General features: G+C 39.2%; 1 protein-coding gene across 20 annotated transcripts in view; it reads left to right on the top strand.

Annotated features, from left to right (window-relative positions):
* DLG2 (discs large MAGUK scaffold protein 2) overlaps positions 1-15,359 on the top strand; it is a 998,396-nt gene that overhangs the window by 385,684 nt on the left and 597,353 nt on the right. For 13 of the 20 annotated variants that reach the window (XM_042024070.1, XM_042024064.1, XM_042024071.1 and 10 more), the window contains one exon: positions 14,285-14,365. The exons of the other annotated variants lie outside the window; for them this stretch is intronic. In XM_042024070.1, coding sequence (XP_041880004.1) covers positions 14,285-14,365 — 81 coding nt within the window. The remainder of the gene's footprint in view (positions 1-14,284; positions 14,366-15,359) is intronic. 20 annotated transcript variants of the gene reach the window in all.

Raw genomic sequence — 15,359 nt, 5'->3', positions numbered from 1 at the left:
GGTGGGGGTCAAAAAAAGGGAAGACAAGGGAGCTTGTCCTATGGGTCTTGGTGACAATTCTTTCCTTCTTCTTGCCTCTTATATCAATGCAGATAAATACTGAAGAGAGATCTCTGTTTAGGCCACCCAGATATTCAAGCCACAAGTCCTGATCTTTTGAGACTTTAGGAACAAAGCCAAAAAGTAGGGATTCCCCTTCAGGTACCAAGAGAGGCTTTGACTTACCTAGAAACAAGATATCTGTACTGTTCTCAAACTCTTTAGAAAGCCTTATGTGAGTAGCACAGAGTAGAGATAGGGAGGTCTTCAGCAGGCGTGAAGGGAGAAATATGAAACGGAGGAAATATTTCTAGTTTGGATTAACCTTCTCTTGATTTCAGTTGAGATTTTTGTTGGATTCCAAAGTTTAGTATGAACTTCTCGATGAGAAGCTTAAAGTCTGGATTTCTTCCTGGAATTTCTTTCCCGGAATGTTTTTCTTGTATATGAAAGACAAGGAGAGCAGCAATGAAATGAGAAAATACCTGGAGTAGTCCTTGTATGTGGGTGGTTTGTTTGGCTGTGTTTTGTTTTTCTGGCTTGAGGAACTGTACATTTCTCCTTTTATCTTGAAAAGAAAACTTCTAAAAACCAAAACCATCTTTTATTTGTGCTCTGCTGTTCCACTTTCTAAAGATGCAGTGTTCTGTTTTCAAAATAGAAAGCTCCTTTTCTCTAGAAAACTTTACAATGTATTTGAAACTCCCAAGAAATCCGTAATATTCTCCTGTCTTCATCCTATGATGGAATAGTAGCCTATCTTCCTGTGCACCCACTTGATTTTTCAAGGGCTTCAATTGGATGTTCAAAAGCTGTAGTGCCATTGATTGTCATTCACCTTACTGTGAGTAAAACCATATTTGTTGTTATTGTATCCTTCAGGTTGACTGAGCTGAGCAGTGGTGTGTGGCTGTTTACTCGTATCTGTGTAAAGTGTTAATCCTTGCCTCAAGGAGACAGGAGAGCTCTGATTTCTTCTGTTCCTGGCCCTGCCACAGGCTTCTTCTGTGGCTTCAGTGCATGACCCATTACTAAATATACAGGCCAGGTATTGCATTATTTAACACCACTACCTAGTCCTATTTTCAGCACCATGATTGATGATTGCAGGTGATCCAGTTTTGTGCTGATTTTGCCAAAAGCAGTGTCAGTATTGCCATTGTGTGGGCACCCAGAGGGGATTGTATTAAGCAAGTAATCTACTGCAGAAATATTCTTTCAGTCTAGTTAGTGGCAGAGGTAGGAACAAAGCAAACATAGGGCCAAATAAGGCACCTTTTTCCATCCAAGCTTCTAGGCTTGAGCATCTCCACTACTAAAACTATTGCTGATTATCCCTTTAAGGGAAAAATGTTAATATACAAGATCTAATTACCTCTGTCTAAGCTGATACGCCTACAGCACCTTTTACATAACCCAAACACTTGAGTTCCAATTATACAATTATATTTTAACATGTATTAAGTGCTATTCCTTTAGGGACGAGACTTACACTGAATATTTTAACTAAACTCCTTCCTCAAGACGGACATATATATGGTAAGGTCTCATTTCATTACAATGCAAAATCTTGAGTGGTTTTAGTTCTTTTCCCCTTGACTAAACCATCTGGCTCTTCAGAAAGCTCATTTTCCACATCTGTGGCACTGACAGCAGTATCTGTACATGTATATCAAATGCAGGCTTTGAAGCTCATGTTCTTGGGGTCAGCAGTGGCCCATGACTGCAATTAGATCAGTAAGGATCTCTCCATGCTCGGTGTGAGTATCCTCTGCTTTGCAAACAGCCTATGGCAAGGTCCGGGTCTCTTGAGGAAGCAGCATGTTCAAATGGGGAGGAAAGGCTGCTGCTTATTTAAATAGCATGTCTTGCTCTAAAGGTTGATAGTGCAAAAGGCTGAGTGTCCCTTTACTGAACAGGCAAAGGGCTCCAAGGACCATTCTTCTTTTCTGATATCTTCATGCAACTTCTGTAAGACACAAAAGCCCTCATCTGGATGACTTGTTGAGGAAGGCTGTTTGCTGCACACTTTCAATTGTTAACATCAATGAGGTTTGTAGGTCAGCTCTTCTGAAAACCCAGAGCCTAAGTTTAGAGTGAGGAGTCTGTATTCCTATGCTCAGAGCTAACTCAAGTTTTCTGAACACCCAGGAGAAGTTGGGACTTGACCTGAAAGAGCATAGGAGAAGAAGAAATGAAGCAAGAATCAGTGAGTTGAGGGCAACCCTGGTGAGCAAGGCTGGGGACTGCTGGTGCTCCCCATGGTGGATTAAATACGTGTGGGGTAATGGCTGCTGTTGGAGGGGAGGAATCAGGTCCCAGAAGTGTTCTGCATCTCTCCACACCTCAGCATCAGCCTATGCCAGGGCTGGCACAGCCTGCAGGGCAATGGCAGAGCTTGTGCTAAGTTCATTGCTGCCATGGATGTTGCCTTACCAGCAGCTGAACCACCTGGTTTAACACTGATGCAGTGCTTTCTGTACTGCACTGTAGTCATTTCTGCACAGTGACTCAAGTTTAAAATATCCCCTACTTAGAAAACCAACTTTTGGAAATGTTGAATAAAGTTATCATATTGGGCTGTACCCATCAGATAAACAGAGTTCCCACCCAAAGAAAATGTGAACATAATTAATTACAAGGTAAAACTAAATTATTACAACACTGTACTTGTGTTATTTTAATTATACAAACCCAAAAAATCTGGAGGTAAAGTTCCCATGGCAACCTTAACTCTGTCTCCTGTGTGCAGTGTGTGTATGTTGGTGTAAAATACGAACATGAATTATCATGGTCAGAGTGTTTTAGGACTTGCTGGTCAGGAAGACGTTAATCAGACCAGAAATATCATCTTTAAAAGTAATTTATTTTTTCCATTTCTCTAGCCAAGTATTAAAACGTAGAGGAGATTTTTAATTTGTGTCCAGTCTGATAAGTATTCCTGCTAAAACATAATGCCTGAACCATCCAAACCTTGTCATAAATCTGATATATCACTGTTCAAATTTAGCTGTGATTGTGACAGAGACCCTGCAGCCACGAATCTCAAGAGCTAAGATGAAATTGGCATCCATTTCTTTCCAGAGACCTCACTAGTATCAAACATTTGGTTACACATTGCACTCTGATACTAAAACTTAACACTGCAGGGCTAATTTCACCCATAAAGTTTCTTTCAAGAAGGTTAGACACTCTTTGCCTGTCCATCAAGGATTATGGAGGGTGCAGGAGTCTGGTGATGTAGCGGAACAGTTCCCATGATATCCTGACCTGGAGTAACTGTCAGATGATATACCCTACGATATCACCTAAAGGAATGATATATCCAGCAGGCATTCCCATGAAACACTCCCTTAGTCCCTTCATTTCCTTCTCCCACTTCACCCATGTTCACTTTTTCAAAAATGTCCCCATCAGCCGTTGTTGTCTTACAGAGCAAGGGGGCCCGATGATCAGGGGAGGGGGGTGTTAGCTGCTGATGTGGAGACCGAGACCAACAGCTGTAAGAAATTTCAAATTTCAGCTGTTTTGCACAGACAGAGTGAATAAGGGAAAGTTTTGTGATTAAAAATCCCCACCATATATTATATCCTTGTGAAACATGTCTAGATGGTGAAGGCATTAAAGGGTACTATTCATTTTTATGGCTATCGTGTGATTCCATCAATGACATGTAGTGAGCTTTAACAAGTATTATGTAAAGTACTTTTCAAAACTACAGCCTATTTTTTTTTTCCCTGTGGTTGCCTTTAACTCTATTTTCTGTGACATAATTCTTCAGGGTGGTGGCTCAGAAAGAGGATTAATACTTTACAGGAAGAACTGAAGGTGTAAAATTTTTCCTATACAAATAAATACATTTCCTTGCATCTACTGAATATGACCATATTCTTGCTCAGCTGCTGTGTAAAGTCAAAAGAGACATTACACATACATAGCATAAGCATAACGTGTGTAGAAACATATTCTGAGCAGACACACAGAACAATAGAAAGATTTGCAGGTTTCTAAAGTCCCCAAGATATAAACCTGAGGACAGAAATTGGCATTCACTGTGTTGAAGAGCTGTAAGTATATAAAGCAGATGTAAGTATTAACTCACTAAGAATTCATCTAAAGAGAACTGAGAAATATTAAGAAAAAAACCTCAGAATAATTCTATCCTGTTGTCATTGGCAGTGTGGGATTAAATGTTAGAACAATTCAATTTGGAAATGTCTTCAGATGGTGAATTTCCTTTAAATATAAGAAAGCTGGACATACTGAAGTAGAGCAATTATTTCTGTGCTTTAAGTACACATTGTTTTCCTCTGAATCATGAGGTTAAATAATATTTAGCATCTAATACTTGGCATCCTGCCAAAATTGAACAGCATAGAGACTTCCTGCCAACACATTTCTGAACTGGTATATTTTATTTCCTTGGATATAGCACAAAAGCAAAAATGTATATTTATGCCCCTGAAGGCGCTGGAAAATACTGCACAATTATAATCCCCAAATGCCTTTAATCACAATTACTTTTCTTTTGTTTGTAGTTACATTTTCTGTATTTTTTAAGAATACAGGTTTGAAATTAAACCTTAAAATCAGGTGGGATATATGTGCAATAAGCCTAATGACAAACCTTTTTAAGATTAGTCATCTCTGATATAACCAGTGGATACCTCTGTGCTCATGTCAGCAAGACACAGTCTCTGGGTCAGGGGAGGCGACATCAGATTTCTGTGGTTATTCTCAGCTAGATGAAACCAGGCATAAAAAAGCTCTCTTGCAAGTGCTGTCAGAACAAAGGGATTGCTGTACAGGATTCAGAGAAGGAGTTAAAAGGAGCAGAGAAAATACACGGAGGAGGAGAGTGAAACACTTCAAAGCCAGTCTTACCAAGGCTAGAATTCTCCAGGAAGGTGGAGGGTAACAAAAGTGACACCACTCTAGTTTTGCAAGCTGTGAATGCCAGCAAAATGCAGATCCTTTTCTAACAATTGCTGGGTTGAAATCCTCGATCTCTTTGATAGTTTTTGTTGCCTCAGCCAAAAGGACTATATAAAACTGAAGCAAAGAAGGATGTGGAATGCTCTCTGCCCCATAAGCATGGAATATGAATAGTGGCTTTAGTCAGAGATACAAAAGTCAGTGGAAGCTGTGCGTGGCATTTCTGGGGGCTGAGTCTCTGGTGAGGGATCCCGCTGGTTCCATGCACACTGAGATGTGAGTGTGCTCTGCTGTGCCCCCCACGGGGCCGATGCTCGGTGTGCGCCACAAACGCGCTGACTCAGTGTTCTGTGTTACGCACACCCCGCGTTTTTCTGCCAGTCATTCAGCTGGAGCTCTTCCAAGAGCACATCAAGCCTGCTTAGCTTTTCTGTGGCACAAAATAGTGGAGGAGGGATTGAGCATGCCGAAGTCACATCCCAACACCACTCTTGTGACTGGGAGGGTAAACAAAGCGCAGGAACATCACTAAGAGTTCTGAAAGGAAAGATGTAAGAATTTGATAAACAAAAGAAAGGACCAAGTTCAGACTCAGAGTAGTGGGTGGACAATTATGTCCTGATTGAGATCCTTAACACTGTAGGAGAAGAGAGCTGTGTATGGCATTACAACTCTGACTGCAGCAAAAAGCATGTGGAGTTTGAGGAGCAGAGTTAGTTAACAGAAGCCAACCCACTGGGTGTCACTAAAGGAAAGATGTGAGAAGGAGGATGGATTATATCGCTTTGCGAAACTTGGCAAGAGCCAAAATGTGTGTTGCTCAGATTAATCCTCTCAGGAGCAATGAGCAGCAGTTCATTTGGAGATAAATACACTATTAAACTGGAAGTAAATGGGACAGGTATGAAGTTGGACATGGCACACACACTATTATGTAGCCAGAAATAGTTGTTTTCACTGCTAACCTTGAATACTGGATAGTAAATTTTTTACTGGTAGTTAAAGAATTCAGTGCTGCACTTACTGCAGTTATAGAGGCATGGGCACAAAAGCTAGATGGGGAGAGGGGTCTGTGAAGAGTAGAGTTTGCTTAGGAATGCCCACACTAAAGAAGTATTGAACTAACTGGATGATCAGCTCATTGGAAGACATTTGTAATGGTACTAAGGAAAAATTCTTTCTTTTACTAGTGGAAAATACAGGAGAGCCTTTTTCTCATCAAGAAGACCCCTAAAAATGAAGGAAGCAGAGTGGAGGTTGGAAAAATATCCTCCAGGGATAATAAACCTGCCAAGACACAGACATTTATCAGCATTTTAAATGTCATCTGAGACATCCCCCAATATGTCTGTGGTTGATATGTCACCACACCTATGAGAAACCCATGACTTTCTCCAGTGGCAGCTGAGGGCCAGACAGGTCTCTCTGGTGCTAAAATGGCATAAATACCATCATCTCAGCTGATGAGCATGGTTATAGTCTCCAGAAGCATGTGGAGACCAACCAGTCTCCCTTTTAGTAAATTATCCCTTCCCTAAGGACTGTCAGAGCAAGCACAGTTATTAGCTTTGGTAAGAACAAAAAGAAGGGAATCATGTTTCTGTCAAAATTTATACCAGATAAATTTTATGAGTTTGATATATCAATAGATACAGTACAGTACATTAATGATTTTTCCACCTCTGGAAGATATTTTTTTTTCTTGTTATTATCATTTGAGATGTGCTGGAGAACCAAAATCTTTTACCAGGAAGCACATCTGTGATATCCTCATGGGCAGGAGGACCAAGAAAGGTTAGAAAGCCATGAACAGATGCTCTGTGGAACAAAGTGGGCTGCTGGGTCAAAACTGAACTAAGTTCTGTTATATGATATATTTGGTTTTTGGGGGTACTGGTACTTCATCATGTTGATCCATGTTGGCACCTGTGACTCAACACACATGGTTTCTTTGAGGGGAGAGCAGCAGAGGGACACTAATGTTTTAGTCTTACTACAGAGTTTGGGAAGCTGAGAAAATTAGAGGATGTTATTTCGCTTATTATCTCCATAATTGAAATGCTAAATTTCTTTCAATCCTCTTATTCTACTCTGTGAAGCCTGAAAATGGCTTTGGCAATACAGGTGATAAGGACCAAAGAGTTGGCTGTAATAAAGAAGAAGACTTTAGATTGTGTGTGCAAATATCTCATGCCCCTGTTCCTGGGAAATCAATTTAAGCTAGTACTGACTACAAACCACTGCTTTGGGAAATCCTCACTTTTTCACAAATAAAACCTTTTTGTTGTTGAAATCTATGACTCACGAACTGAATATAAACCTGTAAGAGAACTGCTGTTTGTAGACAAAGTCATTCATGCATTTGACAAAGGTTTAGTAGAAAAAGTTGTCCTGAGCCTAAATTTGTTTCCTAATAACTGGAATTTAATAACCAGTCTGGTCTCGAAGGAGACATGCACAGAGGCTGCCAGAGCAGATTCAAGGTAAGACACCGGAAAATGACTACATTTGGCAGTGACATGTATTTAACACTTATTACCAATTTTGGAAGAAAATATCTGGAGCAGGTAGGAGTTGGCCATTAGAAAGATCATCTCCAAAATGTTGCAGAAAAAATATATCAAAATGAAGGTCATTTAGAGTGAGCAGGCCATGAGAAAAGGTGCAAAATACATTGAATTTCCTTCCGTATCCCTGATTGAAGTCTTGCAGAATATACAATATGCAAAAGAGGCTCATGTTGGTTCTTAGGAAAAAAAAAAAGGCTCTCCAGAAAAAAACCCAGGGCTTTATTTGTTTACATTTTCAGGGCAAAGAAAAACCCTACAAATCTATATGTTTGTGCTTGATGATTGGCTGTTATCAGAAAATGCTTCTGTGAAATAGGAGCTCATATGTACCATCCAGTTTTGTGGTAGTAGTACAAATGGCTGATTAATAGCTGAGAACAGACCATAGTTTACTGAGCATGTGTTTAAGTACTTTTCAATAAATATTAGTTCTAATAATGTAATCTCTTATCCCCATAATTCCCTGTCTAAATGGCTGGTCAAAACAATGTAAAAAAGCCCTTCAGAATGACTATTGCAAAATCAATCAGCAGGGGTTCTCCGTTGTCACCACTTTCAAATTCCAGTGTGACTCCGGTGGAGTGGTTGTTGTTGATAGCTCTGATTAAGAGAAATCTGAAAACACATACATTTGCATTGCTAGCAACCAGCCCTGAAATCTACTATTACTTTCAAATGTGTAAAGAAAAATACGTAATGGACATAATTTGAATTCTTGGGTACTTGTATTTCAGGTAACAGTATTGGGCACCTCTGGTAGTAGAAAGTGGCTCTGTCTATACTGTGGAACAAAAGGTGTTTATTCATGTCCACACTACATAAGTCTGGCTCCTTCTAGAGCAGTTTTGACCTGGAAGGAACCAGCTGGAATTACCCAGAACAGCCAGGGCTTCATGTAACGTGTAACATCTAACAGTGAGGATAATGAGGGTCCAGGCTTGAGCATGTTCCTCAGCTTCCATTTCTTTGGGTGATACGGCCACTCCAGAAGCAGTAGTGCTACAGAGTTCCAGCAGTTCCAACTAACCAGAGCAGGATGCAGCTTGAACAGTGAGCACACAAAACAACTGTGTTTGCATCCATTTGACAGCAGCAGTTAGGATGTTTTAGTTGAGATGTGTTGGACAGAAGCCATGGCTGTGGAAATCTCCAAACAACCTCTAGTAAGGCTACTTGTTAGACTGACCAAAAGGATGTTAGCTTATACACATGTGATGTTTTCTAACCATTAATTTTGGGATTGGAATGAAGGGCATGCTTTGGGGACTGTTACTTTAATGGCTGAATTTCCCAGACAATAGAGCAATTTCATTTCTAAGCCTCTCAGTAGATACCAGACAAGGGATAAAAATAAAGCTCTTAGAAGATCCCTCGGAAACAAGTAGTCCCTGAATGCCACATGAGCATCAGTGGACTGATTTAATTTTATCCATTTCATGAATGAAGTATAGTACTAGGATTAGAGAGAAGTGATTTTTCAATAGTTATACCATGTTTGTGTGTATGGAGAGAATTAATTGGAAAAAGAGGTGGTTTCTGTGATGAAAGTATAGAAATTATGATTTTCTAGAGCAGCAGTGAAAGTAGTAGATTAGCAACAGAGTAAGTTTGTACTTGGTAACCCACATGAAGGTCTGACATCTCTGCTATGGTCTGATATAGTTCTTTCATTTGGTTCCTCACCTTTCTTTTCTATCATTTTTTCCCCTAATAATCCTTTCCCTCCAGTTCATCCAAGACAGTATCAAGCAGATACTGGTATTACAGAGTAGCTAACTAGAATCATCCTCGGTGCATCTAAGTAGGAACACACAGATATTATATTGTAGGTCTGCTCTGAACTCCAGAGGCTTCCTTGAATCCAGTGATGCTCTTTTCCACAGTTCCTCACAAACTTTTTGTTGTTACAGAAGCAATTGGATTAGCAGGAGACAGCAGCAGTGATTTTTTTTTTTTCTGGGTTTGTTCCTGATGTAATTTCTATTCTCTGCCAGTCGCACTCATTCTTTTGAACCCTTCTCTGTCTGTGCCTCTGTGCATCACTGTAAGTTTAAAAGTTCCAGTTTCATTCCATGTCACAAATATTTGTGTCAGTCAAATATAATAATACATGGTAGCAAGTGTAGAAGCTTTAACTTAGTTCTAGCTGTCACTTAATAAAGCCACTTATTGATGGATTAGGAGATGAAGCCAGAACTGTTTTAGGTACAAACAAGAAAGTTGCTGCCTGTTTTCCTGGGCCTTTGGGACTTCACTGTTGCTTAGATCCAAGAGGGCATGAGACATGGAGGCAGTCAGATATGACTGCAGGAAGCCTAGATGCAGTATGTCATCCCAGTGCCCACATCCAGATCAAGAATTGGAAGAGGAGGCAATTTCTAACGTGTTTATTATGTAAAACGTATGCACAAACTGAGGCACTGGGTACACTGGCATAATTATCTGCTGTGAGAATGGATACCCTGGTGCTGAATGTGATTAACCTGCAAGCAGAGCCAAGAACTATTCTTGTTTCAGAAAGCCCATGTTAAACCTGCTTGCCTGTGAAACTGTGCTCAGTGCTGCTGTAATTGCACTCATTGCTGGCATACACTGTTAATAACAAGTATTTTTGCTGCTGTAGACAAGGGTAAAATGTAAGGATGTTGCAGTGAGCCAAAGCTTGAAAGCCCTCACTTAGCTTGGATGCTCAGGATTTAAACTGCTGGGGAAACTTTATATCTCTGGCTACTTATTATTACATACAACATGTTCTTGGAAACCACTCCACATTTAACAGCAGTTAAACCCATCTGCTGCTCCTGAATTTTCATTTCATTCACAAGCCTGTTTTAAAAGTATTTTTGGACTTGTCTCCAATGTGCTATCAGCTGTTCATTATTCTGTTGTAAATTGATAAAAAGAATGACTCAAATTTTAAAAGAAAATGTAGCCTCCTATATATTTTTGAGCTTTTCATTGAAACTTGCCTTTCCATCACTGTCTGACATAAATGAAATTTTTAGTTCACAGCAATTATTCACCATGGAAGTTCATCCCCTCCTGCTCAATTCTGCAGAATCCATCTATAGTAGTTACATCACTGGCATGAGGGGCAGACTTGAGTTTAGCACTGTGATCACAGATACTGTTCAGTATATTGAAGTTCCTGTGAGGGCAACAATTTTTCATTGCTTTATTTAGAAACACCATCACCATTTTCTTTGCACATCTCTTCTCCCTATGTTCATGTTTTATTACTGTTACTTTGCATAGCAGTACTTCAATGCCCTCTACATATCATTAGTAGGAACTATGTAGATTTTCATGAGATCTCTTTTTGAAGACGTTTTTAAACAGAAAACTTTATTTTCCTCAGTTCTATTGGTGTGGCTGACTTTTTTTATGACACTGCATGATGTTCTCATATGAAGGTAATATTTGCTGGACCATGGGACTTCCCAGTATTTAATAGGCACTATTTTTTCCATGGCAATAAACTGATTCTTCCTTAATACACAAATTAACAAGGCTTTCCAGACTATGAGAGTGTTTAAATTCTTCTAAAATTGTTGTACTTCAACTCTGAAACTTGTTTGGCTCTAGGTCTTGTATAAAACTTTTACTGGATTTTGGATTTTTGGACTTACGGTAGTTCATAACATTCAAAGAAACTTGAAATTTTTTTTTTTTATTTTTAGTTAAAGAGTAGGAGATTTAGATTTTCTGTGCAACAGCACCCCAAATTTTATATTTTATAACTATATATTTGCATTTAATAATAGCTAGTGTGAATAACAATGTCTGTTAGAAAAGACTTCCTTAAAATAAAAAGAGACTTTTTGGGGTGGGATTCGGTTGTCTAAGATAGGCATATAGTGCTATTTTAGATGTCCTGTAAGATCTGAGGTGTGCATATGGCTGTCAGAAATGACAGAGGGAAACGCAGTCCCATTTGAGGGAGCAGCTGGAGACAGAAGGATACCTTAATGCACCTGATGACATGTGGCAGCTCTATTTGGGAAACTCAGTCTCACCTTTAGGGTTGCCACGTTTGTAGCTCATGGTTTGATGAAGAATGCTGTTTTAAATGCTACCTCACTTGCCTTTGAGTAGAGTTTATTCAAAAGACATCTTTTACAAAGAGGATTACATTTCTACAACCACTACACCCACTAGGGGCATTTGTAAAATCTTACCTTGGAAGCAAGTATGTATTTACTTTATTTTAACTTAGCACACACGAATATGCCTTTTGCTTTTAGCTGGCTATTAATCATCTGGTTCCAAATTAAAAGTGCTGAAATTACTAGGGAATAAACCTCTCATGGAGTCAAAGCATGTAGGACATGGAAAGGACTGGAGACTTTCAGTGTTTCAGCACCTAGCAGCTGAGGGTTTTTTTCGCAGCAGCAAATTTGGAGTGATTTCCCTGTTTTCTCTCTCAGTTGGAGACAACTGCTCACTATCCCTATGTAATATCCTGTTTTCAGTCCTCCCTAAGTTGTGAGTTTCCTCTTCTATGATTTTCTTCGGCTTTTTCAGTGCTTATCTTAAAACAAAGTGCCCCAAAATGATACAGTTCTGCTGGTGTCTCATCATCAATGATTACAGCACAATAGTTATAACCCTTGTCCTTATGCACAGCAATTCTTCATATCTTGAAGGAAGGCCATTTCGCAATAGAACCTCACTCTTGGCTCCTCCTTAGTTAATGATCTCAACAGAGGTGTTCCTTACTCTGTATTTTTCCTTTTGATGTTTCCTCTGTCAGGGAAGTGCTTACTACTCAGTGTGCATTTCTTCTATCTGGTTTAGGGTACTACACACTTCTCAAAAGTCTCCAGAACCAAATAGTCAAACTAAACTACATGTACACAAAAGCTTGCTGTGGTCAAAGTGCCTCAGCTCCAGTGGACTTGGCCATAAAATGCCTCCCCGTTATTCCTGGTAGCTTGGTGCTGATGTTAGGGAATCCATGGCTGCCCATTACACTGTAAAAGAAGTTACTCTGGATGTTTTTCATGTAAAAATCCTCTCTGTATAAGCTCAACTGAATATTCAGACCTCCATTCATCCCTCTTCCCTGAGGTGGGAATGCACCCTCCACAGTGACTCGGGGCATTTAAGCCTGAAACCATTCCCAGTATTTTCCTGTGTCTCAAAGGGCGCTGCTCCTAGCTGACACAGCTGAATGCCTCAAGACTGACAACATCAGTATAAGTCCCAATTCTTAAAAATATCGTTGTATGACAGCATTAATCCTTTTAAGCAGAGCCAGAAGTCCCTTTTCCTTAAACTATACTTTATACTGAAAAATGTTACACCCTGAGCTTTTTGACTATTATTAGCCACTCTTTATAGCAACAGAGTTTCGAGACTTCCCTGAATGACTTGGCCCAATGGTTTTATACTTGCTGTGTTTTATGCTTGCTATTAAAAAAGACTTAATCTTGCAGGTGAGAGTGAAAAGGTGTTACCTTTTATACATAAAAAGAAGTGGGTTTATACCTAAAGGGGGTCTACAAGGAGGCTGGAGAGGGACATTTTACAAGTCCATGTAGTGACAGAACAAAAGGAAATGGCTTCAAACTGTCAGAGGGTGGGTTTAGGGTAAATATAAGAAAGACATTCTTCACTGTGAGAGTGGTGAGGCACTGGCACAGGTTGCCCAGAGAAGCTGTGGATGCCCCATCCCTGGAAGTGTTCAGGGCCAGTTTGGATGGGGTTCTGAGCAACCTGGTCTAGTGGAAGGTGTCCCTGCCCATGGCAGGGGGTGTTGGAACTAGGTGATCTTTATATCCTTTCACACCTAACTCATCTATGACTTTTATTCTTTTTAAAATTAGCGTTCTTTATTAAAAATAGAAACAAAAAGTCTAGAGTAACATAGTAAAAGGTGAGGATCAGCATTACATAAGCATCGTAATGGATATGGCCTTTGTAAAAATGCTTTTAACTCCCTTTTGTATTAAACATTGTGTAAAAAATGCTACTGAATGCATAGCTACAGATATGGTAGTTTTGCTATCAACAAAAACTGAGATCCCTGCCTTATGTCTCCCCTTACTGACAGGGCTCTTCCATATTGTTGTTGTTTGTTAAGAACTCATGTGTTTTCTACAATAGCATTGACTCATGCCTATGTGGGAGACTGAATTCATTATAGATTTTCTGTTTCACAAAAAAATGGAAACCTGATGTTCATTAAAAGCAAATATATAACCTCCTACTGTTAAAACTTCATAAATTCATAGTGATAATTAGAGTGCGTTTTAAAATTTAGAAGCAACAGGGTAATTTCTAATTTTAGCTAGAAAGAGGTGGACTGTTAAGAGAATGTTTATTTATTCCTTGTAGCCTTCTTGCTTCATTTTCTAATAATTACTTGAGACTGGTAAATGTTGCATACTAAAACTAAACCTAAATACAGTAGTACAGTGTTAATTCTTGTAAAATATACATAATTTGCTTGTTCTTCCTTCAGTGATAAATAGCTAATCCATAAATATTTATAATGAATAATATGCATGCACATTTTTAATACTATATCATATAACGCCAATTTATTTTTTGTTATAAAGCCTCTGGGCAATTCAGCATGTGTTAACACCAATTTACAGCTCCAAGGGAATAAATGAGCCCACTTCCCCAAAAAACAACCTGGGAAGCAAACCTACACAACTAAGCACCATATGCAAAGACAATAAAAAATCTGAGTTTGGAACGTGTTTTGAGTAGATGTCTCTATGTACTTCCAGAAAGGCCAAGAGGAAGAAAATCCCACAGGTAGAGGCCTTCAGCTGGGACCTTTTCCTGAAATGGAATGGACTAATACACAGGTGAGAGTAGTGAATTTGGCTGTGAGAAGTAAGTGAGGAAAGCAAATAGTTTGTGAATTGCTGCTTCATAGTTTTGCCAATTTTTCTCCACCAATGCTTCCCTGGACCCAAAAGTGCCTATTTCAGGTTAAAAAAAAAAAAAAATTGGTGAATGTTTCAATAATTTTCAAGATGCTGTGGCATGTAAGAAGTCTCAGCTGCATACTGATCAAACTGAAAACCGTTTGAGCTATTAAAAGAACAATTTGGTTCGAGTTGACTTTTGACATTTGAGGAAGATAACGATATTGCCTTGGTAGTCAATGGAGAGACTTGATCTGAACACAATTCTTCTAACCTGATTTGGATGGCTACTTTAGACAGAGGTGGATCATGCCCTGGAAATGATTTTATCTCTCCAGTGCCTAGATATTCTTTATGGTCAAATAACCTAGGTGTAAATGTCTCGACTTTGCTATCTCAAGTGGTCAGGAAAATTTCACCTTTATCTTTTTGAAATTTCTTTTTATTGCTTATTGGTCCGGCAGAGGTACAATCAGTCTCTGAGATGTAACAGGCAGGACCAAACCAGGATATAAGTGTATTTGTGGACCTGGACAGTGTGACAGAAAAAAATTGTTGAAGTTTGATTTGGTGTTTTGGGGGTTGGTTTGTTTGTTTGTTTGTTTGCTTTTTAATCAAAGAACTTTTCCAATAGAGGAATTGTCATTGAAACCAGAAGTACAAAAAAACCCTCCAAATCAAACAAAAGTGCAAGTGACACTATTGCACCAGGATAGTAACCTCCATAAATTTCTGTTTTTAAAATACTCAGTTTAGTTTATGTTGCAGTTGTGTGCTCAGTTTTCAGTGTATGACCTTCTGCCATTATGATAATAGATGTGTGAGAAATTTGATATTCTGGCTGTTTGCCAGTTGGGTCCTTTGCAATCTTGGGAGGAAAAGAAGGCAGATTAAGGTATGAAGATAATGCACACTAATGGGATATTTCTGG

The sequence above is a fragment of the Corvus kubaryi genome, unplaced genomic scaffold, assembly GCF_017639235.1.
Source record: "Corvus kubaryi isolate FWS band 111438036 unplaced genomic scaffold, C.kubaryi_AGA036_p1.0 37260, whole genome shotgun sequence".
In the NCBI taxonomy this organism is placed as follows: Eukaryota; Metazoa; Chordata; class Aves; order Passeriformes; family Corvidae; genus Corvus; species Corvus kubaryi.
This window is presented reverse-complemented; position numbering and strand designations above follow the sequence as displayed.